Genomic DNA, 24,148 nt, shown 5'->3' with positions numbered 1-24,148 from the left:
GATGGGGAGCTTCTGCATTGGATCATTGTAGATGTCACCCCTCTAAGGTAGTTTTTGCAGTTTGACTTAATTTTTGCTTTCTGACAAATTTATCAATTTCTCTCATAGTGAAACCTTACGGAAAACACTTTTCACGCATCAAGGGGTTTATTCCCTTGCATAGATTTTCTTTCAAAAAGACTGATCATATTACTTGGAGTAAGGTGTACACAACAAAGACTTGGGTCATGATCCTAGTGGCCATTGGTTACTTTATAGGGGAAAACATGAATAGCTTTAGTGGCTCCAGTAATTTATTACTCAAGCTCGGGTACTCAAGAGGAGTCATAATAGTGATATGTTAATAGACTGACTTCAAGACTCCACAATTAAAAGATTGATCATTTTTTACTGTTAGCCATCTTGCCATCTTTAATGGTAAACATTTATCTTTCAAATAAAATACACGTAATATACAAATTTCTCACACATTTTATGATTAGCTCAAATAGAGACTTCCTCAGCTTACACATTCCATCCAGAATACCAGCTTCTGGTATACAACATGCAGTCTTTTTTTTTTTTATCCTCTCCTTCCCACCCCACCCCCAAAAGGATTTTTCAAGTCTGCTACGCTTCATAATTAAAAACAAAAACAAAAAAACAACCCTGCAATCTTATGGCTCCTGAGAGACCACAGAAGATTGAGTCTTCCCTTTTGATAGGAGTGAACTGTGCTATCTCAGCTGTGCCCTCCCAGTCTTTTGCAGCCTTGGGCCTTTACCACTAAGTCCTACAAAATCAGCATCAAAAAGGAGAAAAGGGATATGTATGTGTCTGTGGGTGTGGGTAATACAGCCAAATGGAGAGAGGCTTCAATACTGGCCTCTTTCATATTTCCATCCTATTCCTTCTTAACAATTGCAACTGGAGAGAAATACAGTCCCTGGAACATTTTAAGACAAAAGGGATGGAAGAAGCAAACATTAAGACATGTGGATCTCCTCCCCTTTAGCTGGCAAGACTGAAATCATAGAAAGTGGTAATAGTGTACATTTAGCAAATAAGCTGCATTGTGTTCTGCAGAATGTGTATTCTGCAACTATTCATTCTTTTTTATATTTGCACGGCTTCCTGGCTAACATGAAACCAACTTCATTGTAGCCATTTGAAGGAGTAGATGTTTCTTTCCAGCAGAAGAGTTTGCTTCAAGCATTAGCTACAAGACTTTGGACTGACAAGTCTGAACAACCCTGCATTATACTCTGACAATCCAAGAAAGGGGCCTGTGTGGTCATCACTGAACCAGGCTTAAATGCAAAGTTGGTGAAATATACTGCAGAGGTATTTTGTTGTGCTAGCTTAGCAATGGTCTTCTCTCAAAATTCCCCCAAAAGTGGGGTAATTTTATTCATTTTTCAATGTTTCTTCTAGTGTCACCTCTACACTAACAAATTCACTGGAGTTTCTTCTGCTGCATTCTTGCCTCTCCACCCCCACCTCCCCTCTTTTCTTTTCTTTTTTTTTTTTTTTTTGAGTCAGTGAAAAGAAAATGTATTCCCCTTTCTGGTTCAGCCAAAAGTCAATATACAACATATATTCAATAATCCAGGAAGGGGTTGTTTCCGGTTAGCTCTTAGAGGAAGGAGTAAAGTTGGTAGAAAGTAAAACCATCGCATGTGCCAAGAGCGACGTCTCAGAATCTGAAAAAATAATAGCTTTCTATTGCACTGGATTATATTCATAAACATTTTAACACTGTTAATTTTGATTGCAAACAGCTGTTCTGACATAGAAATGGGAAGGAGACAACCTCCGTTTAGAATGACCCCTTCTGGAAGATTAGGAAGAACAAGACTTACCTGCTTCATTTACTGCATCCTCAATAAATCTGAGAAAGCCCATTCATTTTAAACATAAATTATTTTGGTTCAGAAGGTTAAGCACAATTTTAATTTTGCTATGTTTTTACAGTTAAGAACTTCACTATTTTTACTGCCAGGACACTCATCTTTCCTGGTATTACAGTCTAGGTATTTTTCTATTTACAACAATCTTCTCTGTTTCCCCTCCCCCCCCCCCGCCTCCTTGCAATGCATCGGTCCATTTGTTTCTATTAACTTTTATTTGTAGCAGCATCACAACTTCTGACATGACAAATTCCCACCACAATTTGATACTCATTAAATAGAGAAATGGCCCATGTTGCCCCCAAAGTAGTATATTTGAATTAGTTAAAACTTTTGTGGGGATCAGCTACGGTTGAGTTTTTTTCTTCATGATACTGGTATACTGCTTCAAACTATTTCAGTTAGATGCCTTTCACAGTTAAATTATTTACATCTATTTTTTAAAAAAGACTTAACCACTTTATACCTCCCTTAACAAGAATGTGGACTGTATTTCAAGAAATAAAATGTGACTAGTTTTTATCCTCTGTATAACCAAGCCTACAGAAGTATTAGTTCTTATTTTTCAGCCAACCTTTATTTTTTGTGTTGTATACTCCTCTCCTTTAACAACTTTTAAGAGTGTAAATGACTGAAATTCTTCTGTTTTTTTGAGTTTGTATTGCCATACAAAGTATCACATATCCAAAAACATAGGGTCAAACTGGCAATCGAACATATAACGAGTTTCCTTTTTTAAAAAACACTATTATAAGATTAAATAAGACATGAAGAAAAATGGAGATCAGGGACAAATGATCAGAGAACATATTAATGAGATAGGAGGGCATAAAAGACACCAAAATAAGCTAAGTTCTCCTTAACTGGGTTCTTCACTTGGGATTTTGATCTTTGAATACTTTCATCTGGTCAGAAGCCTTAGATTTTATTAAAAATGGAAACTGAAATTTTCATTTTGTGTCATTTATTAAACTAAAGCAGAAGAGCACTCAAAAGTGCAGGATATCATCTAGCCCAAGTTAAATGTTATAATGATCCATCTTAAATACTATGCACACAAAATTGAAACAGTTAAATGGAGACTAGATAAGATGAGATAAAGCATTCCAAGAACTCCACTGACAATATATACGGATACAAATAGTCCTCAAACTTACAACCATTCAGTTATGATTTGAAGTTATAACAGCACTGAAAAAGTGATTGATGACCGGTTTTCACACGACTGTTGCAGCATCCCCAGTCAGATGATCAAAATTCAGGCACTTGATAACTGTGCTTGACAGTTGCACGTGATCACCATTTGTAACCTCCCCCGCGGATTCTGACAAGCAAAGTCAATGGGGGAAGCCAGATTCACTTAATGGCCGCATGACTCACTTAATAATTGCAGTGATTCACATAACAACTATGGCTAAAATGTCATAAAGCAGGGCACAACTCAACTTTCTTGCTTAGCAACAAAAATTTTGGGCTCCATTGTGATTGTAAGTCAAGGACTACCTGCATTACTTATATATTTCTGGATTGTTAGGAGAAACCCCATTTTCCACCACAATTTTCCAACTTCTTTCAGAGTTGCTTGTTTAATGTCTGACATTTACCACTGCAGAGAATTTCCTTGACTGGAACTCCAGAAAATTAAGGTTTTTCATCCCAGTAATACCAAGCTAATATCCCAAAGAAATTCTCTTCTGCTGTGTGGTATACAATACTACTTATCTGACTTTCCGAATCCCAAGTTTTTTCTATAGGTAATCCTTGATTAAAAACCACTAATTCAGCAACCCTTCAGCGTTACAACAGCGCTGAAATGAGTCAGCTTACGACCAGCCTGTATTTTGGCTGCCCCCGCACTCTCTGTACCATGTCACTGTAAACTGGGCGCTCGGCAACCGTCTTGCATTAATGATGGTTGCAGCATCCCATGGGCACATGATGGTTTGCAACCTTCCCTGTGGCTTTCTACAAGCAAAGTCAATGAAGAAGCCGGCAAGGAAGACTGCAAGTTGCTGGGGTAAGTCTCCTCCATTCAGCAGCAGCCAGCTGCACTGGGTTGGCACTGTGCTGGCCACCCGTGTACACGCCTCCATGTGGCAGCAGCCACTTTTGTCACCCACACAACCTTCCCCAGCTGCCGCTTAGCTGTCCGCTGGCCTGCTTGTGAGCTACGTGGGACTTGCAACTTCCTGCCGGCTTCCCCACTGACTTTGGTTGCTGGAAACCAGCGAGAAGTTGTGGGGAGGTCCTTGCTTAACGATGGCAACAGGGTTGCCAGGGTTGCCTTTGGTAAGCAATGCGGTCACATGACATTGCTTTCTGACATCACTTAGTGATGGAAGTTCCCATCTCAAATATCATTGAGGACTACATGTATTATGTATCTCACTGTGGTATGGCTTATGATCAGTACAATTTGTGACACTAACTCCGCAATAATATTTTTAATTATTAAGAGATTCTACTTTAATATTCTTGACTTATCTATGGTTAGCTCCTTTTTTAGGTTTTATTTCCACAGACACCTAGTTAGGCAGGGAGGGGTGTGTGTGTGTGTGTGTGTGTGTGTGTGTGTGTATGTGTGTGTTCTGATGGGAGAAATTTTCCAGAATAGTTGTAATACTAATCCTCCTTCCAATAGTTCAGCCAATCTTACCTCTTAGTGAACAGGAGAGTGATAGCCACTGGTTCAACCAAACCCTACAATCATCTGGATCAAGATGAACGGAATTCAAGCCACGGGTATAGCACGCCTGCAAAAAATCAGAGGGACCCCTTGGAATGCAGCAAGATGCTTTCATTTCACTAAGAATCACTGAATCCAAGAAAAGGCCGTGTTGGTATTCCATTAATCGATGCCCTGCTTTGACATATAATGTTCTAGATCAGAGGCATATAGCCCTCAACTTGCATACAGCCCCTTTGGAATTTTACTGATATTTTTGACGGGCTAAAAAGCAGTACATTTAGGGTCATTGGGAGAAGGAGCTAATCCCTCTAAATGTTGTCTATATGCCTAGAGCAGTGTTTCTCAACCTTGACAATTTTAAGGCATGTGGACTTCAACTCCCAGAATTCCACAGCCAGCAATGCTGGCTGTGGAATTCTGGGAGTTGAAGTCCACATGCCTTAAAATTGTCAAGATTGAGAAACACTGGCCTAGAGAATCTCTCAGCTGCGAAGATGGATAGGGAGACATACCCCTCCATTCTTCCCAGCATTCCTGCACAACTAAAAGCAAGGTAAGATAGTGCCCACAAAATGCAAAACTAATTTATACCTGGTTTGTTGAATAAGCCATCACATTATAGGTCACAGAAAGTCTATATTGGCTTTGAGACTGGTAACTATGACTATTACTCATTTGTAATGTGCCCAGTGCTTATGAGGATTAAGGCAGCAGATGAATAGTAATTAGTCCCCAGTTAACTGCAAAGCCCAATCATCTTACTGCTTGCACTTCTTCTTTAGTCAGCTGGCTTACTCCTAGCTTCACCATTGCTTGGTCCAAATAATGCAGCTCAGAGAGATGGCTCCTCAAGCGATTTCTCAGGAAGAAAGACGGCAGGCGAGGCGTCAGGAACAAAACACGACTGAGAACTTTCTGAGGAAAATAAAGCAAAAATAGCATTAAAGCACACAAAGGCTTTCAGATCAAAATGTTTTACCATTGAGTCTCCATTTCTGAAAAAAAAATTAGCCTGTGGACAAGGCAGTAAGGATGAACAATAGTGGCAGATGCAATCACAACATGACTTAAATCCAAGCCATGACTGAATATGGGAGATTTAAGATTTTTTTAAGTGGGGAGAGATTTAATTTTCTGGTTTTTCAAGCCTTTCAGCTAAAGCAGTGGTTCTCAACCTTTTTAATGCCGCGATCCTCAACCGGTTGTAAGTCGAGGACTACTAACCGGTCGTAAGTCGAGGACTACTCAACTGGTGCAGCACCGTTTGCAGAATGGGACTTTTGGCGGGCTCAGCAGGGCAGAGACAGCCTGGACAATTCCTATTGGCTTTTGAAAGCCAATAGAATTAGACTCTATTCGAGTAAAGGGAGTAGCACAGCTAAGGAAAAGGGGGAAAAAATGGCGGACTGCGTTGTTTGGTGACCCCCGTAAAATGGTCGTTCGACCCCAAATGGGGTCCCGACCCACAGGTTGAGAACCACTGAGCTAAAGCATGTGAGCAGAAAGAGCAAATGGTAGTAACAGATTCATCATAAATTAGGCTTTTAAGCGGTTACCAGTTTCATTCCTTTTTTAATTATAATTTTATTAAACTTTTAAAAATATACAAGTGAAAATAAAGATAGTAGTAGGAAAATGGGGAAGGGGAGGAAGAGAGAGAGAAAAGTGGGGGAAAGGGAAAGAAGCAAAAAAAAAAAAGAAAAGCAATAACTTCCAACTCTTTCCAGGGCAGTAGAATAAAAATATTACAACCTCTACCAGCCATTACTTTAACAAGAAACTTATCTAATTAGCAAATCCCAAAGTCAAACTTTATTTTTTTTTTCTGTCTCAAACACAAGATTTAAAAGCGGTTCCCAAGTATATACAAAGTTGGATGTTTTCTTTGATTAAATAGCAATAGCAATAGCACTTATATATCTCTTCATAGTGCTTTGCAGTCCTAAGAGGTTTACAGAGTCAGCATATTGCCCCCAACAATATGGATCCTCATTTTACTGACTTTGGAAAGATGGAAGGCTGAGTCAACTTTGAGCCGGTCAGGATCAAACTCCCAACAGTGAGCAATGAGTTAGCCTGCAATACTACATTTTAACCACTGCGTCACCAAGGCTCTTAAAGCTTAATTTCATTCCTTAAAAGGCACCTACCACATGCTGAACCGTGAGTTGTTGGATACCAAAGGGATGCCCCACAAATAAAGTCCTCACAGCTTTAAGTTCTGTTACATCTGGATGAAATCCTTCCTGAACCTTGGAGATTAAGAAACAGAGAAGCAATTTTCCCAAGTATATAGTAGGATCTGTTCCTGTGCACAACTAAACCAACTACTACAAGTGTTCACGCCTCTTCCCACCAGGCTCTTCTTTACCATTTAACCAAATTCTGCCTCACTGCAGCAGACAATGTGAATATTAAAGTCTTCCCAACCCATCTTGGTTGGTACCTCCTTACAATTGCAGCATGTAAGACTAGATGCTACCAGAATATGTTTTGTTTCTTTCCAGTATAATGTATGCTGACATTATGAGTGCATCTACACAGTGTCTTTTCAACAGGGTCAAACCACTAAATAACTGAAACATTCTTACGCTTTTGCTTACATGGGATGAAGTATATAGGATTGTCTATCCACTTGGCCACAGACTCACCTGCGTGCATATTAATGGAAAAATGTATCTTGTGTAAGAGCAATTTCTAGAAGTGTTTCCTTATGCTTTAGAAAAGATGCAGGGAAGTGATTCTCTAGTTTTGTTCACAAGATGTGGCCTACTTGTTCCTAGTTTAGCACAATCTCTGAACCCAACTATTGCAAGAGTGTACAGGTAGTCCTCAATTACAATTGTTTAGTGACTGCTTTACATTACAACGGCACTGAAGCAACTGACTTTTTACACAACCACTGCAGAATACCCACGTTCTCATGATCAAAATCCAGACACTTGGCAACTGGTATGCACTTATGACACGTGGATTGTCCCATGGTCATGCGATCACTATTTGCAACTTTCCCAGCCAGCTTCCAACAAGCAAGGTCAATGGGGGAAAACAGATTCCCTTAATGACAGGATTCACTTAGCAACTGTGGCAAAACGATAGCAGAATGAGGCAAAACTGTCTCACTTAACAGCCTCACTTAGCAATGGGAATGTTGGCCTCAATTGTCGTACGTTGAGGACTACCTGGATTGCACTATAAAATAGAGTAGCAATTTAGTAAAACATAATTAAGCAAACAGTGGCTTAGTATATGTGAACTATGCTGTGGCAAGAAAAAGAATTAAACACAAAAAAGCAAAAGTCTTTTTTTTTTAAGGATAACACTTTAAAATATCCAGGATTGCTTCTTTGTCAATGGAAATTTTTGGAGAGAGAGGTACCTTTTCGCAGAGATAGAGCATCCGTTGGCGAAGCTGAGGATCATCTAGGAAGTGAGATAGATGTGTTAGTCCATCAATCACTTCAGTATATGCCTCCCTCCTCATATTGTGGTAAGTGTTCAGAAACTCAGCTTGTTGTTTAGGAGTCCAGAAGTGGCGTATTAAGAGCTGTCTTGGGAATAAATACCTTGGGAAGGAGAAATTGTTTGGAAGACGTGACTTACTTCTAAACCAAGACAACCAACAAATACAAATTTAGGAGTACGTGCATTATACATTTACAACCAAATTTAGGCCAAGGAAACCCAAATGTTGTATCAAGAAACGGATTTTACAGCTTCCACCCATAGTGTAAGCTTTTACTTGATAATTTCCACCAAGGGGATAAAAAAAAACAGTAGTCTTGCAGCTGTAACCATGGCCCTGACAACTCGAAATCCTGTGGAACCCTTCTTTTGGAAATTTAACCAGGTCTTGCATGCCCATTTTTAAATTATCTTCATAGGACTGCTGAAAACCTACTTAAGAAAAAGAACATGATAATTTATTTTGCCAACATATCCAATAAGGCTTCTTCTATCATATAGGATCCAATCTGGCAATACAAATACCCTTCTGAGATTTAGTTCCTCAGTCTTGGAGGAAAGCTACTTGGAAAATTCCAGCCTTTGGAATTCTCTTCCCAGATGCCATAATTTAGGTGCCAGAGCAGATTTACCTTGATAATTCCATTGATAACAAATGTGATTCTTATTTGTCTCTTGTTCTGCTTTGCAGTTCCACTACTGTTTGTTTTCCAATGCATTTCTTTTAATATTGTCTGTAAGCTATCCTGCACTCATGAAGATTTAATAAATACACCAGTTGTAGGCAATATATTCCATATTCTATGCTGAGCAGTCACAGGCTTTTTCGTAGACAGAGTGTCTTTAATCATATTTTAATCTAAACCTGCTGTAGCTAATCATCTTCATGTCCTGTTTCCTTTTCTAAAAAGAAAACCTACAATGTTTTGCAAGGCTAAGCTGCCCTGCCATCCAGCCATACTGAGCTGGTAAAAGTGAGAACAAATTCACCCTATTCATGCTTCTTTTATCTAACATCTCCAAAATGATTTTTAGAAAAACAATTATGAAAGCCAAGGATTTTCTCTGGCCAACAAGGCAGGAAAATTACCTATTGAGATATGGGTTTTGCCCACATCTTTTCCCCCCCTTAAACATCTTCCAATCTTTTTTTTTTAAAAAAAAGAGCATTTTAAAGCATTTAGAAATTATGTCAAAAGACAGGAGAGAGAGCAAAAAGGCTGTATTCCAAATTACTCATACTAAACATATGACTATTATTTGTAGTCTTAGCATCAGGGTATATGTGAGCACATGGGATTGTAACTCGCTATGTGCCCAGGCTGAAAATACTTAAGTCTGAACATTTTTATGATTTTTAAAATGTGTTCTTCTACAATTTATTTTTGTAGTTGCTAAAATATAAGCTAACTAACAACCCTATTCCATAAATCAGGAATTCTGTATGTAAACGTTGATGAGAAAAAAATCCATTCCTGTTGCCTGCCAAAATTTCCAGGTGTACTTAATATAAAAATAAATATCTATTTGTGTGAAGCTCGTGTCCATGTAATTTTCTTGACAACCACACGGAAATGGTTGACTTCTGGAATCTTGTTTCAACTTCCCATTCTAGATTTTAGTCCTAGAATTTTGTTTTTGTTTTTGGAAATCTCTAATCCCAGTCCTAATTTTCCCAGTTAATGTCAAGGATCTAGGTGGAGACAAGATTCTACTTACATAAGCAAAAGAACGAAATAGTTGGCGAAGGGTGGAAGAGAGAGAATCCCAACAGGAATGGCTTTAATAAGATCCCTGCGAAACTAGAGGAACAATGCATAGTTATCATTATTATTAATTGCTAGAGACCCCCTTAACAATGCAGGAAACCAACTATTATAATTGGTCATTATTGGCTGCTTAGCCTTTTAAGTTACTGTAATTCATTTACAAACTTCTATTTTATACCGCCCTTTTATAGTTGCTAGTTACAATACTGATATTAGTTTACCTCTTTTAGTGATAGTAATTTTATAATTTGTGATGGCTACTTTAAGTTCATAAATTCTACAATTTTACCCAAATTATCTCTTTTATACTCACTTTTGCCTTTCAAAACATACTCTTAGTGGTCATCCTATCATGATTTTATAGTTTGTGCTAGTGATCTAAATTTTAGTCAATTCTTTTAGCATACAGGTCAGAGGTCCCTAAACTCTTCAGCTCATTGATCAACAAAGTTTCAGACTGTTCATCAATCCCCAAACATTTATTATAAGAAAATAATTTAGTACTATACTACTATGAATAACAACAACAGAGACAACTTAAGCCCACTTTCACTGGCAGGTGACCATCCTACCTTGAGTAACAATGTCTTTCCACTAGCCAAATAACCTTCAGGAGTAGGAATGGTGTGGAACTCTACACATGCCTCAAAAAATTGACTTTTCATCATTTATTATCTATTGACCCGATTATTTACAGACCCCCTTTTGATCCCCAGCTATTTATTGATCCTTTGGCAGTTCCAGAAGCCCTTGGGGAGAGGTCAATTATGACCACCGTAAGCAGCCAATAATTTTATTCTTGAATGTTATATTATGCTGATCGATGACTGAAATAAAGAGATTACTTATTTTTATTGCATAGTTATTAGTGGTGCTATACTCAAATCTGAAAGTATAAGTAGGATAAGTAGGATAAAGAAAAGATGAAAGTACTGAGATTAGACTTTTGGGGGAGGCGTGGCAAACTGAAAATGACTGATGACTAAGGAGTAGACCAGTTCTTTGAAATATCTCCAGAGAAGGAGAGGATGAGAGATGAGAGACACCCACATGTGCTCCAGATAGTTGCCCCTCACAAGCAGATTGCAAGACGGTGGCCTTCTGCAGGTTTCAGCCCTGGGAGATGAAGTGATTAGGCCAGGGGTAGGCAACCTTGGCTCTTTTATGGTTGGCTCAGGAATTCTGGGAGTTGAAGTCCACAAATCCTGACAAACCTAGCAGACAACATTGTCTCCCAAAAAGTAGAGAAGGGAACTAGGGGATTAGCCATTTTGGACCTAATTATCACTAACAGAGATGAAATGATAGAAGGTGTTGAAGCCATAGGAACCCTGGGAGGAAGTGATCATGCAATATTGGAATTCAACATTATGGAAGCACAAGCAATAGAACACAGTCAAACTAGAGTCTTGGACTTCAAGAGAGCTAATTTCAATAAACTCAGAGAGGGTTTGGGAAGGATTCCATGGATGAGAATCCTCCAGGGGAAAACAACTCAAGAGGCTTGGGAAATTTTGAAAAGTGAGATAATAAAGGCCCAGTCTACCACAATACCAACAAAGAGGAAAAATAACAGCTCTCAAAAGAAACCAGCATGGCTGCATAAAGAATTCTCTGATCAATTGAAAGATAAAAAAGACAAGTATAGAAAGTGGAAAGAGGGACACATAACTAAGTCAGAATATCAGCAAATAGCCCAAGCCTGCAAAGACGAAGTGAGGAAAGCTAAGGCTCAAAATGAACTAAGGTTAGTGACCAAAGTCAAAAATAACAAAAAAAAGCTTCTTTCAACATGTAAAGAAGAAGAAAAAAGTGAAGGAAACGATTGGTCCATTAGTGGGTGAAAGTGGCAAGAAGATGACAAGCAACAGGGAGAAAGCACAACTATTTAACTCATTTTTTCACATCTGTCTTTACACCAGTGGTTCTCAACCTTTCTAATGCCATGACCCCATAATATAGTTCCCCATGTTGTGGTGACCCCCAACCACTTATACATCACCAGGTGCCAGGGGCGTGGCCAAAGAAAAGGGGAAAAATGGCGGACAGCCTTGTTTGGCGACCCCCGTGAAATGGTCGTTCGACCCCAAATGGGGTCCCAACCCACAGGTTGAGAACCACTGCTTTACACAAAGGGAAAAAACAGACCAACCTATCAAAAATACCACCATAAAAAAACAAAATAGAAATACAAGTTAAGATAGGCAAGAAAATGGTAAGTGAACACCTGTCCAGCCTAGATGAGTTCAAATCACCAGGACGAGATGGATTATACCCCAAGGTTCTTAAGGAACTGGCAGATGTGATCTCAGAACCACTGAACTATATTTTTTGAAGATCCTGGAGCATTGGGGAACTACCAGAGGACTGGAAAAGAGCTGATGTAATTCCTATCTTCAAAAAAGGGGGGAAAAAGGACCCAGGAAATTACAGACCTATCAGCCTGACCTCAATACCTGGGAAAATTCTGGAAAAGATAATCAAACAATGAATCAGCGAACACCTACAGGCAAACAAAGTCATTACTAAAAGCCAACACGGGTTTGTCAAAAACAGATCATGCCAGACAAATCTTATTGCATTCTTTGACCAAGTGACAAAATTAGTGGACCAGAGGAATGCTGTGGATATAATTTACTTAGACTTCACTAAGGCATTTGACAAAGTAGACCACAACCTTCTACTTGATAAGATAGAAAAATGCGAGTTAGACAGCATCACCACCAGATGGATCCGTAGCTGGCTGACCGGCCATACTCAGCATGTGGTCCTCAATGGAACTGCATCTACATGGAGGGAAGTGTGTAGTGGGGTGCCCCAGGGCTCTGTTCTGGGCCCAGTGCTCTTCAACATCTTCATCAACGATCTGGACGAGGGGATAGATGGGGAACTCATCAAATTTGCAGACGACACCAAGCTGGCAGGAATAGCCAACACTCCAGAAGACAGGCTTAGGATACAGGAGGATCTGGACGCACTTGAACACTAGGCGCTATCTAACAAAATGAAATTCAATGGTGAAAAAAGTAAGGTTCTACATTTAGGCAAGAAAAACCAAATGTACAGGTATAGTATAGGGGGTACCTTGCTCAATAAGAGTAACTGTGAGAGGGATCTCGAAGTCCTAGTGGACAATCACTTAAATATGAGCCAGCAGTGTGCTGCAGCTGCCAAAAAAGCCAACACAGTGCTAGGCTGCATTAACAGAGGGATAGAATCAAGATCACGTGAAGTATTAATACCACTTTACAATGCCTTGGTAAGGCCACACTTGGAATACTGCATCCAGTTTTGGTCACCACGATGTAAAAAAGATGTTGAGACTCTAGAAAGAGTACAGAGAAGAGCAACAAAGATGATTAGGGGACTGGAGGCTAAAACATATAAGGAACAGTTGCTGGAATTGGGTATGTCTAGTTTAATGAAGAGAGGACAAGGGGGGACATGATAGCAGCGTTCCAATATCTCAGGGGCTGCCACAAAGAAGAGGGAGTCAAGCTATTTTCCAAAGCGCCTGAAGGCAGGACAAGAAGCAACGGGTGGAAACTAACCAAAGAGAGAAGCAACCTAGAACTAAGGAGAAACTTCCTGACAGTTAGAACAATTAACCAGTGGAACAACCCACCTCCAGAAGTGGTGAATGCTCCAACACTGGAAGTTTTTAAGAAGAAACTGGACAGCCATTTGTCCAAAATGGTATAGGGTTTCCTGCCTGAGCAGGGTATTGGACTAGATGACCTCCAAGGTCCCTTCCAACTTTATCATTATTATTATTAAGTCATAAAAAAGCCAAGGTTGCCTATCCCTGGATTAGGCCCTCTTGCTTAAACCACAGCGGAGTCTTTTAAAGGACCCTAAGTTCTCAAGTCTCACTTTCTAATCCTTTTCAGAAAGTATCTATTAATCAACTTAAAGCTGTTAGAGACTATTATACATAACTACTGTCCATGGCATATAATTATTATAAATCATGATTAATTTAACCAAGATTAAAAAGCCATAATTGTTTGGATTCAGGCAATATAGGATGCCCATAGCAATTGGGACTGGAATCTCAATTGTTGGACAATGAGGATGTTAAGTGAGATGCCCACATGACTGATTCACTCAATGACCACAATCCTGGCACTCCAGTTATGGTCATTAAGCATCACCGGGATGTTATCATGGATTGTTAAGCAAATGGAGTGGGAAAAAAAGCTCCCCCCTGAGGTCAACTCCTCCCCCCCCATTTACACATAAGTGCAAACAGATTGCCAAGCACCTAGATGCTATAATGTGACATAATGGGTGTGGGGGGGTTGCACATTTTATGACAGATGGAACTGCTTTACAGGCCATAAAGCATTTTTTTCCAAAGTCATTGTAATCCAAAGTCATTAAACAACTGGTTAAGTCGAGAAATATCTGTATTCTAAATTATAACCAGAACATTCCAGGTTGTCCTAATATAAATTTTCTGCTCCACCACTTATAGTCTGAATGGTGGTTAGGACGTAAGATCATTATATGGTAGGCTGGATTTTCACTGGGTGCATTGTCTGAACATTAAGTCACTGCGGTTTTAAGACGTGGTTTATGCTTGATGGTTATGCCAGGAATCTAGGTCAGCCCTGAGGCTGTATGTCATGAGTTCCATGCCCTAATTTCAAAATTCTGTGCAAAAATCAGTCCAGACCTCTGATAAGAACAGTCAGTTGTTTTCCTCCAGCCAACAGCTTTGGAAAAATGTAAGACTGTGTCAGAAAATAACTGTCAGGCTTTATATCTGGTTTAACTCTAGCCCCATCTGCTGCTTGCTTTATCCATAATCACAAGACAGACTCCAAATTATTGCCGAATGAATGGAGCCTCAGAAAGGAAAAACAATACTAATTTCTGATTTCTGATCATTTCAAAAAAGGATCATCTATAAAACAACACTATATCATACTAAAGCAAACAGGTTTCCAGCACAGATATATTTCTCATTACCTCAAGTAGATCATTTTTGTTAAAATCCTTGAACATACAAGCAAAGAAGTGTACTAGATATGTACAATGAAAGATAATTCCTCATGTACGAATAGTGTTGGGGAAGTGCAGGAACTAAATACTGCCTAAAATTAACCTGTCAACTCCAACATCTAGTGCAATTTAAGCATTAGAAAGTTAACAGGAAAAAGAGAACATGGAATACAAACCTACCTGTCTTAGTCTCTCCATTTCCCTGTATGGAAGTTGATGGAACTGGATGTTTTTATTTGACATATCTGCCTTTATTTTTCTTATTTCTTTTGCTTCTGAAAAGAAAACCTGTAAGCCTGAACAGAATATATAATTATTTTCAGATTTCACTTCCACTTTCATGTTGTGTTTTTCATATATTTATTTTAATCTGAAAATATCACCATTCACTCGTCTCTAGAAAAAAATGTTCCTTGTCTCAAAGGTGCTTTTTCAAAAGACAGATGGACTGTTTTTTTCATTGAGGGAGAAGAAGAAAACACTTCTCCTCAAGAAACTTCATCAGTGGGAAGCTTCTTAGATAAGAAGCAAAATATCTTATTTTTCTTCCTCAAGGAAAAAAAAACAGTTCAGTTGCCTTTTGAAAAAGCACTTTTGAGACCACTATGACTTGGATGACTGAGAATCTCCACAAACATACAGTTCCTTGTGTTTATTGATTTCAGGGCCTATTTTGACTTTCTTGTCCAATTTCTAAAAAATATTGACCATCTAATTGTTTCCCTCCTGATTTAATAATATTAGGGCATGCCATAGAAATGCAGTATTGTAGCGTTGATAATAGTCTTCATAGTATAAGCTTATTCAATCCTGTTGTAAGGTATACTATACTAGTGATACGACTATACATATCACTATTGTCTTAAAAGGAATGAGAGAAAACGGTTGAGAAATCAGGAGCCATACAGCTATGCTTGCTATTCTTCTTATATTATTCTTTCAGCTCAAGACCTCTTTCATTCCTTGTCATTCTGCAAAATCTACTGCTTTCATAAAAGAAATTTTATACACACACATACACGCACAAATACAGTTTCATTCAGAATGTCAACATATTGCTCATATATTCATCTCTTCCTCCTCAGATCAGGCTCTAGATTAATTCAGATTTAATAAAAAACACATCTTTATTAAAAAGAACAAACTGTTGGAAGCCTTAAGCTCACTTATTCGTTCTTCTCTATTTCCCTCTTCCTCTAGGAATTAACAATTACCTAGGATTTCTGAGTTTAAAGATGTTCCTGAGAACATGTCAGGATCAAATTGTAGTTTCAAATAAGACTCTTGAGCATTATAATGAATTGGAAGGAGGCATTTTTAGCACTTTCCTTGTAAATCTAAAAGAACTGGGAAGGGGAACAAGCATGAGAATCTTTCATTATACCGGAATTGGGTACATTTAACTGGAATGCTGCATATATAATCAATTATAATTAATATAAGCACTTGTTTCCCAAACTTCAGTTTAGCATACAGAATGGTATGCAGAAACACTCCATTTTTATTTTGAAATGGTTGTTTTACATACAAAAAGCTATTTCAATTAAGTTTTGAGATTGTTCAAAAAAGCTTAAAAGAGAGCTATCTTATTATTAAATTTATTTGCAGCCCATCTCGTTTTAAAGCAATTCTGTTTGACACACTTCCATCAGTGCAATTCATTTGAAATCTGAAACAGGATACCCTCAATTTAAAACATTTTGCATACTACAAAAATTAAGACATATGTTCCTGGGTTGCCTTTTCACTGAAATTATAAACTATATTTTTAAATGAAAACCCACCTTTTAAAAATGTTGAATACAGCTGATAGAAACGTGGGAATCTCCTTTCCAAATATCTTTCATACTTCTGATTCAGGTATTTGATTTTTGAAACCAAAGCAGAGGTAAGCTTGTTTGAGTTTGCTTTTGAAGAAAAACGGCACACTGGAAGTCTGAAAGGACATCCAAGTTCAGCACTTGTATTGTCATGTATCTCTTTTATGCCATTTAGCTCACACAGAAACAACTTTAATATTGTAGTTATAGCAGACTAATGGAGAACAATTATCTCTGACTGATGTTTCAAACAGTACAGCTTAAAATTAATATTTTATGCCCACAGTGAAAAAAAGATTGGAACACATTTTCATGGAACTCATACATAATTATAACTGAAGTACCTAGTTTTATTTACCCAAAATGTCTAGCCTTTATTTTGAACACATCCAGCAAAAGGGAGCCCACTTGCCCTCTAAGAATTGGTTCCACTGTTGAATAGCAATTATCATCAAAGCAGAATCTTCCTTCTTCTAACTCAGGGGTGTTAAATTGGTGGCCCTTGAGCTAGATGCATCATGTGCAGACCATGGCCACCCCAGTTCCACAAGGGCAAAAAACATCGCGCTATGTCACATAACGCAATCGCATTTGACACCTGTGTTCTAACTTAAACCCATTATTCTGTATATTGTACAAGTAGTCCTTGATTTAATGACAATCAAGCCCAATATTTCTGTTGTTAAGCGAGACATTTGTTAAGTGAGTTTTACAACCTTGTCATTAAGTGAGTCACTGCAGCTGATGTTGGTAACCTGGTTGAGAAGTGAATCTGGCTTCCCCATTGACTTTGCTTGTCAGAAGGTCGCCAAAGGGGATCACCTGACCCTGGGACACAGCAACGGTCCTAAATACGAGCCAGTTGCCAAGCGTCTGAATTTTGATCCCACATTCATGAGGATGCTGCAAAGGTCCTAACTGAAAAACGGTCCCGTCACATTTTTTTTCTGTGCCGTTGTAAGTTTGAACAGTCACTAAACGGAACTGCTGCAAGTCGAGGACTACCTGTACTTTGGAATCGAAGAAAACTAGTCACCGAGACCTCCTCCATTCAAACACCCAAAGGATGCGATGGGCTGCCGCCTTAAGCCATCTTTCCTCCAGGCTGCTCGTGCACAGCTCCTATCTCCTCTCTGCATAGGTCTGTCCGGATCACCCTTCGCTGCCTTCCTCTGAGCCTCTGCCTTCTTCCTCGAATCCTTAAAAGGATAATCGGGGCCAGAATTTTCTTGAGGTGGATGGAGACTAACCGATACGGAGCAGAACCATTTCACCCACCGTCCTTGACTGAGAACTTAAGCGGGTTACTTTTGCGGGCGGAGGGGGAGCCGCACTCAAAGTGCTGTATCTTCCCTAGCCTGCAGCACGAAGGGGGCCGGGGCACGCAGCTCCCCGTTGCATGGAAGTCCGGGAAGGGACACGGACTTCCCTACAAGAAAGGGAATATGCAGAGGGCGGCTGCCCCCATGCCTCTCTCTCGCTCTCTCTGGTAGAGCGGGAGGCTCCAAGAAGCCGGCGTGCCTCCCAAGCCCAGATTCTCACCTCAGGGCCGGCCACGGGGGAGGCTCCGGTGGGCGTAAAGCCCGGTGAAGGGATGCAGCGGGTACAGGAGGTCGGCGAAGTCCTAAAAGCAAGCCGCCGCCGCCGCAGCAACGCCGGCCAGACAGCAGCAGCAACAGCAGCGCCATGCCCGCCGAAAGAGGCGAAGGGCGCCTGGGCTTTCGGGCGCACGCGCACTCAGCTGTCAGGTGGCTCACGTAACAACCCCGGGCGGAAGAAGCGGCTACGGAAAGAGAAAGGAACCAAGGCCCTTTGTCACGAACACGTGAGGCCAAGACGCAACCGAGAACGTCGGCTTTTCTCTCTCTCTCTCTCTCTACCCATCCACCCCGTCTCGTTTGTTTTCTACGAAAGTACGGTAGGTGAAATATAGAGTGGTCAGTTCCTCAAAGGAAGGAAGGAAGCAAGCAAAGAAGGAGGAAGTTGAAATGAAAAAGGTGGCAGCAGGACCGGAAGACAATCGTAGCATTAATTCTTTTCTAATTAATTTTTCTTGAATCGTTTTTTACAACATAAAAAATGTACTTTTTTTATCAAAAAGGATATATTTAACGGATATATTTAACGAATAGCCACATATCCATGCACAAGATACTTAGAGGAAGAAGACATGGATATTACTACCGGTATGGACTACTAGAGAGCATATATAATGACTTCAGAATGTATCCATTAACTGCGATTACTATACTCTGACAACATCTGAATTTTGCTATCCACAGGATAACCTTCCACTATAATGTTCAAAGTAACAATCTACATCTGTGAAATTTGCTTCTCCATACCACTATTACAAATGCTGCATGTCATTTCTGCATTTCTCACCAGTGTCTCCATATCATCCAAGGCCTAAAACTAGGCTTAAAAGGCTTAGGATAATCGGTCTCATCTAAGGATGATTTTTTGGGGAGGGGGGGATTGGTTGATAGCTCTTAACACCAGCTAGAATCAGGGGTAGGCAACCTTAGCTCTTTTATGACTTGTGGACTTCAACTCCCAGAATTCCTGAGCCAGCATGGCTGGTTCAGGAATTCTGGGTATTGAAGTCCACAAGTCATACCAGAGCCAAGGTTGCCTAATCCGGAGTTAGATCCAAAGATACTTTGCGAGGGACAGGGATCTTATTGTTATTACTACTTCATTTATAGGGTGTAGATTTAGCTTGCAAAAAACATGGATTAGAGATGTAAAATGACTGTTAGAGTTTCTTAACAAGCCAAGCCAGGGAAGGAACCAAACATATAATGGGAGGCCCAAAGAGATCCGAATATCTTACCTAATTTCTCACAAGTGAAACTATGGAACTGTCTGAAATTATGCTATTATTATACATGTGTGGTAGATTCCTTGGACTGATTTCAATACCAGCACAAATCTGAACAATTTCATTCAAAAGAGAACTTCATAAATTGTTTACCAGATTGATCAGACGGGATCTAGGTGCTACCCAGAGCCATGGAAGGGTATCTGCCCAAGGATTCCTTTGGACTGTTGTCTGCAGTTGAGGGAAGAGGGGGAAGGGAAATCCAACATTTCTTCTCTCTAATAGCTGCTGCATAGGTTTCATGGTGAATCCCCCCATTATGCTTCTTTGTCTTTGCCCCTGGACCTACGTTATAGTTGTTCAAGTCTTGGAACCATTATATGAGCCGTGATATAATATGGACTCCAAAGTAGGGCAAAAAGCTATCTTGCCTAGGAGCTACTATATTAAATGCCAGATAAGTTTCAATATTCTGCATTTCAACATGGTCACTGAAAAACTGAACAATCAAATTGCAGAGAACATTGTTCAGAACTACTTGGAATCAAATAGAATCTCTCAGTCTCTGTGGTGGACCTATTCGATGTCGCCCTTGCTCTTGATGAGAATATGCTTCAGAGATCCAAATCTCATCAAATTGTGCTAAGTCCAGGATATTTCTGGTCATCTGCATTCAAGACAAAAGCCAAATTCAGGATATGACCTGTCATCTGGGAAAGTTATGAATATATCTTTTGAAACCCTTGGAAGCCATGAAATTCTGAGGTGCACCCATTTAAACAGTTAACATGAATGTTGGTGCCTCTCCAAGACCAAATCCTTGGGGATCTCACCCATCACACTCATATCAGGCATTTGGCAGGATGGTCAATATGTCAACACAAAACAGAATAACAGAGATGGAAGGGACCTTGGAGGTCATCTAGTCCAGCCCCCTGCTTGAGCAGGAAACCCTATACCATTTCAGACAAATAGCTGTCCAGTCTCTTCTTGAAAGCCTCCAGTGTTGGTGCACCCACAACTTCTGAAAGCAAGCCGTTCCACTGGTTGATTATTCTCACCATTAGGAAATTTCTCCTTAGTTCTAAGTTGCTTCTCTCCTTGATTAATTTCCATCCATTGTTTCTTGTTTTTGCCTTCAGGTGCTTTGGAAAACAGGTTGACCCCCTCAAGTGAATCAAGCTTAAATCATTCTCAGCTGTTCCAGTATTAAAATTGTATTTTCTTATTCTGACACCATTTCTAGGCATGTAAAATCTGTTCCTCTCTGTCACCTGTTACCTTGGAAAGAAATCAGGTGAATGGTAATGATTGGGGACAAGGACAATAAAAATAAGATATAGAATCCATCTTTACTTGATTGTTCAGAACAAAGAAACATATTTTATACATAGTGAAGCCCATGATTTTGGCCAGAGGGAGGAAGGTGTGATGGTATTCTGCAATTTCTGCACATTCCTCAAGGGCCTACACAGAGCACATTACTATAATCCAACTATAGATTGCCAGCACACAAGTCATGGCATGTTCAGCATCCCTATCTCCCAAGACGTCTGTCCTATTCTTTATGGCAAAAACTGTTGCACTAAACCTAGTTAAATGAATCTAAATTGCAGGCTCAAATGATAAAATTCTGCTCCCTCATGGAGCACAAACCCACGCTGATGTAAGGGTATATAGGAAGTCCTTGACTTAAAATCATTCATTTAATCATCATTTGAAGTTATAATGGCACTGAAAAAAGTGACTTAAGACTGTTTTTCAGTCTTGTGACCATTGCAGCTTTGCCGTGGTCAAATGATCAAACTTGAACACTCAACCACCGGAACGTATTTATGACTGATGCTGTGTTCCAGGGTCATGTGATCACCTTTTGCGATCTTGTGACAAGCAAAGTCAATGGGGAGGCCAGATTCACTTAACAACCATTTTGTTAACAATGGCAGTGATCCACTTAATAACTGTGGCAAGAGAGGTTATAAAACAGGGTAAAACTCACTTAACAACTGTCTTGCTTAGCAACCGAAATTTTGGGGTCATTTGTAGTCATAAATTGAGGACTACCTATTTTTTTTTTCACTTTGTAAAAAACAAATTGATTCTGGCCATAAGGAAAGGAAAAAAGATCCAAAATTAACATTAACATATATTTATCAAGCCAATTCAAAGTGTCTAAGATCTCTTCATCAAGTAAGATGTTCCAAAAGGAAGATATGTGTAATGATGGTGGAATGCCTCAGGAATACATTCTATAGTTTCATGACTTTGCTGCAATCTCAAGATTGCTGAGTCAAAGTCTGAAGAAAAATCTTACTTCCCTGTTTCGGTGTTCCCTCTTTTCTAATAGTAATTTTTAGCTTAACTATAAAAAAAAATTGCAATCTCACTAGTTTATATAACAAATGAGCTAACATCAGCATGAAAAAGAAATATTGCAGTTTAAGGTTCAATTCAAAGATACTGCTACTCCTAAGGACTTTACTTCATTTATTTCTTGGTAACATTTCGACCCTAATTTAGTACAGTTAATTTCTGATTCAGCTGTGCTGTGCAAATCAAGGCCATTATATTGATTCAGTCAATAAGAATTCAGTTAACCATTACAGCATGGTCTACCAACAGTTTTTGATTGGGACTACTGTGTTTGTTTTATTCTTTTATGCGGACCCTCAGCTTCGTGTTTCACACCATTGGAAAGAGTTCAATCCAAATTTATTAGAGCAATTCTCCAGTCAAACAACGAAAGGATTATCAAATCTGCATTTCTACAGACCTGGTTTCTGCTTGTGGCAGAGAGACTTGCGGGGGGGGGGGGGGTTCTGCCTTTAAGTTCCTTTGGGGAAATACAATATTCTGCCTTTTTAATATTCCTCAAAATATTTCCTTCTCTAGGAGGGTGGGCGGGTGTTGACTTCCAACATGACCATGGGGATGCTGCAACAAAATGGCTACTACTCTACGCTATCAAAATCTTCTATTTTATAAAGGACACAACCATTTTTTTCCTGGTCAGAAACAACATTGCAATTGTACATACCGTACCACTGAAGTAAACAACTGCCTTTCACGTGAAGGCTGAGTTTTCCTCATCTCACAAAATAGCTAACGGCTTTGCTATTAGGGCACCATGTTGCTGAAGTTAAGTAGACCTTAGAATGGTCATCAGACACAACATACAAATGTATGCCAATTAATTCCTTGGGTGAGAAAGAGGACCACGTAATCAAAGCAAAATACCAGAGAACAGTCAAAACTACAAAGATGGGATTGGGAAGCGAAGGCTTGGAATGAGGTAAGAATTAAAATAAAATGCCAGAAATAACACATAAGAGTTCTTTGTGCATCACAAGAGAAAGTCAAGGAAGCCGAATGATTGCAGAAGTTTGTGAGGTGGAAATGGGCAACAAGGAGGAGGCTAAACTACTTAATCCCTATTTTGTATCTGTCTTTGCACAAAAGGAAAAATGGCCCAATCTGTCAGAAGCTACATCATAGGATGTTAGAAATAAAATGCAGATCAAAAGAGGCAAGGAATTGGTAAGGGAACACCTTGCTGCTTTATATTTCTGAAATTGGATGGATTATATTTCAGGATGTTAAAGGAACTGGAAATGTGATCTCAGGACCTGATTATAATCTTTGAGAACTAGAGTAAAGAGGAAGTAGTGGCAAAAAAGAATTTAATCAGTAACTGGGATTCCAGTTCCTAACACCTGGGAGCAGCAAAATGTTATTGAGCTTGTATAGTCCACCCATTTCTCAAGTTTTGTTCTACTTGTTAAGTACTTTGTTCGCGTGCGAATGATGAAGAAACATGACAATGTTAAACAGCTCTTTATTCTTCTTCTAACAACAACCGAACAACAGTAAAAGGCACGCAGGTCTTTTATATGGCCAGAAACCCGGACAATGTCAAAGTAACACAGCGTTTTCGCGCCTTGCGCATGTGCGCAAGGCTGGCGCCACTCTGTCTGGTCCCAGGCAGCTTTTGGAATGCTCGGGACCAATGCAACGTCCCGAGCCTGGTTTTGTAGGCTCAGGACGCAACACTACTTATTAGGGCAAACATGCTTCTATGGGGATTCTGAAGAAAACATTTTCAGGCTCCTTCTTCGTTCTTCATTAAAGTAGTTTGATTTGTTGAAATCTGGGGGGGAAAAAGATGCTTTTTTAAAAAGGATTTCATTCATTAAAGTTAAAGTGATTCCTAAAAGGCTCAACACTTTTTCAGACATGCACAGAAGTTGGAAGAAAATTTAGACTATTGACTCAACAAAGAAAATAAAGCGCAAAACCTTGACACAGTGCTATAGTGATGAACACATGCAGAAGAGAGGTGAAGGATCCTCCTGGCCAGGGATTCCAAGGGGGTTGCACTGTATTAAGGTGACCAACTTTTTTACAATGAAAAGGAGGACACAAATAAATTGAAGAAAAAAATATCGTAAAAGCTGGCCCGGCCCCTGGAAGGTCAACCACCCACTGCGCCCCTGCCCAGAGGTGCCCCACCAGCACCGCTGCCCCGCCATGTAGAGCGGGCCCCGCGGCTCCCAAAGCACCAGCCGCGCCGGCTCTGGCCCCGGGGGGAAGCCCGCTGTCGACACACCCTGCCTGCAGCAGCCCCGCCAGCACCACCGCCCACCCTGCGCAGCCCCGTGTAGAGAGGGCCCCATGGCTTCCATAGC

The 24,148-nt window shown here is 39.9% G+C and overlaps 1 protein-coding gene across 2 annotated transcripts; it reads right to left on the bottom strand.

The window, feature by feature from the left end:
• Positions 1–275: 275 nt before the first annotated feature.
• Positions 276–18,415, bottom strand: LETMD1 (LETM1 domain containing 1). 2 transcript variants are annotated; one of them, XM_039332032.1, is made up of 9 exons: positions 18,182–18,415; positions 16,604–16,755; positions 15,000–15,115; positions 9,763–9,845; positions 7,958–8,144; positions 6,729–6,830; positions 5,341–5,493; positions 4,546–4,642; positions 276–3,213 (listed from the first exon to the last, which is right to left on the bottom strand). In XM_039332032.1, the coding sequence occupies exons 1-9, from the start codon at positions 18,325–18,327 to the stop codon at positions 3,107–3,109; spliced, it is 1,143 nt and encodes a 380-aa protein (XP_039187966.1). In that variant the 5' UTR covers positions 18,328–18,415; the 3' UTR covers positions 276–3,106. The 2 variants fall into 2 exon arrangements, with proteins under 2 accessions (XP_039187966.1, XP_039187967.1); XM_039332033.1 differs by having other exon boundaries at positions 276–1,682.
• Positions 18,416–24,148: the final 5,733 nt, after the last annotated feature.

The sequence above is a fragment of the Crotalus tigris genome, unplaced genomic scaffold (genome assembly GCF_016545835.1).
Source record: "Crotalus tigris isolate CLP2741 ecotype Arizona unplaced genomic scaffold, ASM1654583v1 scf7180000024441.2113493, whole genome shotgun sequence".
Taxonomy (NCBI): Eukaryota; Metazoa; Chordata; class Lepidosauria; order Squamata; family Viperidae; genus Crotalus; species Crotalus tigris.
Note: the sequence above shows the minus strand (reverse complement) of the source record. Positions and strands in the feature narration are given on the sequence as shown.

Excerpts from the sequence above, each read along its gene's own strand:
- LETMD1 (XM_039332032.1), bottom strand. The coding sequence starts at position 18,327 with ATGGCGCTGCTGTTGCTGCTGCTGTCTGGCCGGCGTTGCTGCGGCGGC. Across the intron at positions 8,145-9,762 it reads TATTTCGTTCTTTTGCTTAT|GTATTTATTCCCAAGACAGC; the intron begins GTAAGTAGAATC and ends CTCCTTCCCAAG. Across the intron at positions 3,214-4,545 it reads ACTCTCCTGTTCACTAAGAG|AATCCGCGGGGGAGGTTACA; the intron begins GTAAGATTGGCT and ends TTTGCTTGTCAG.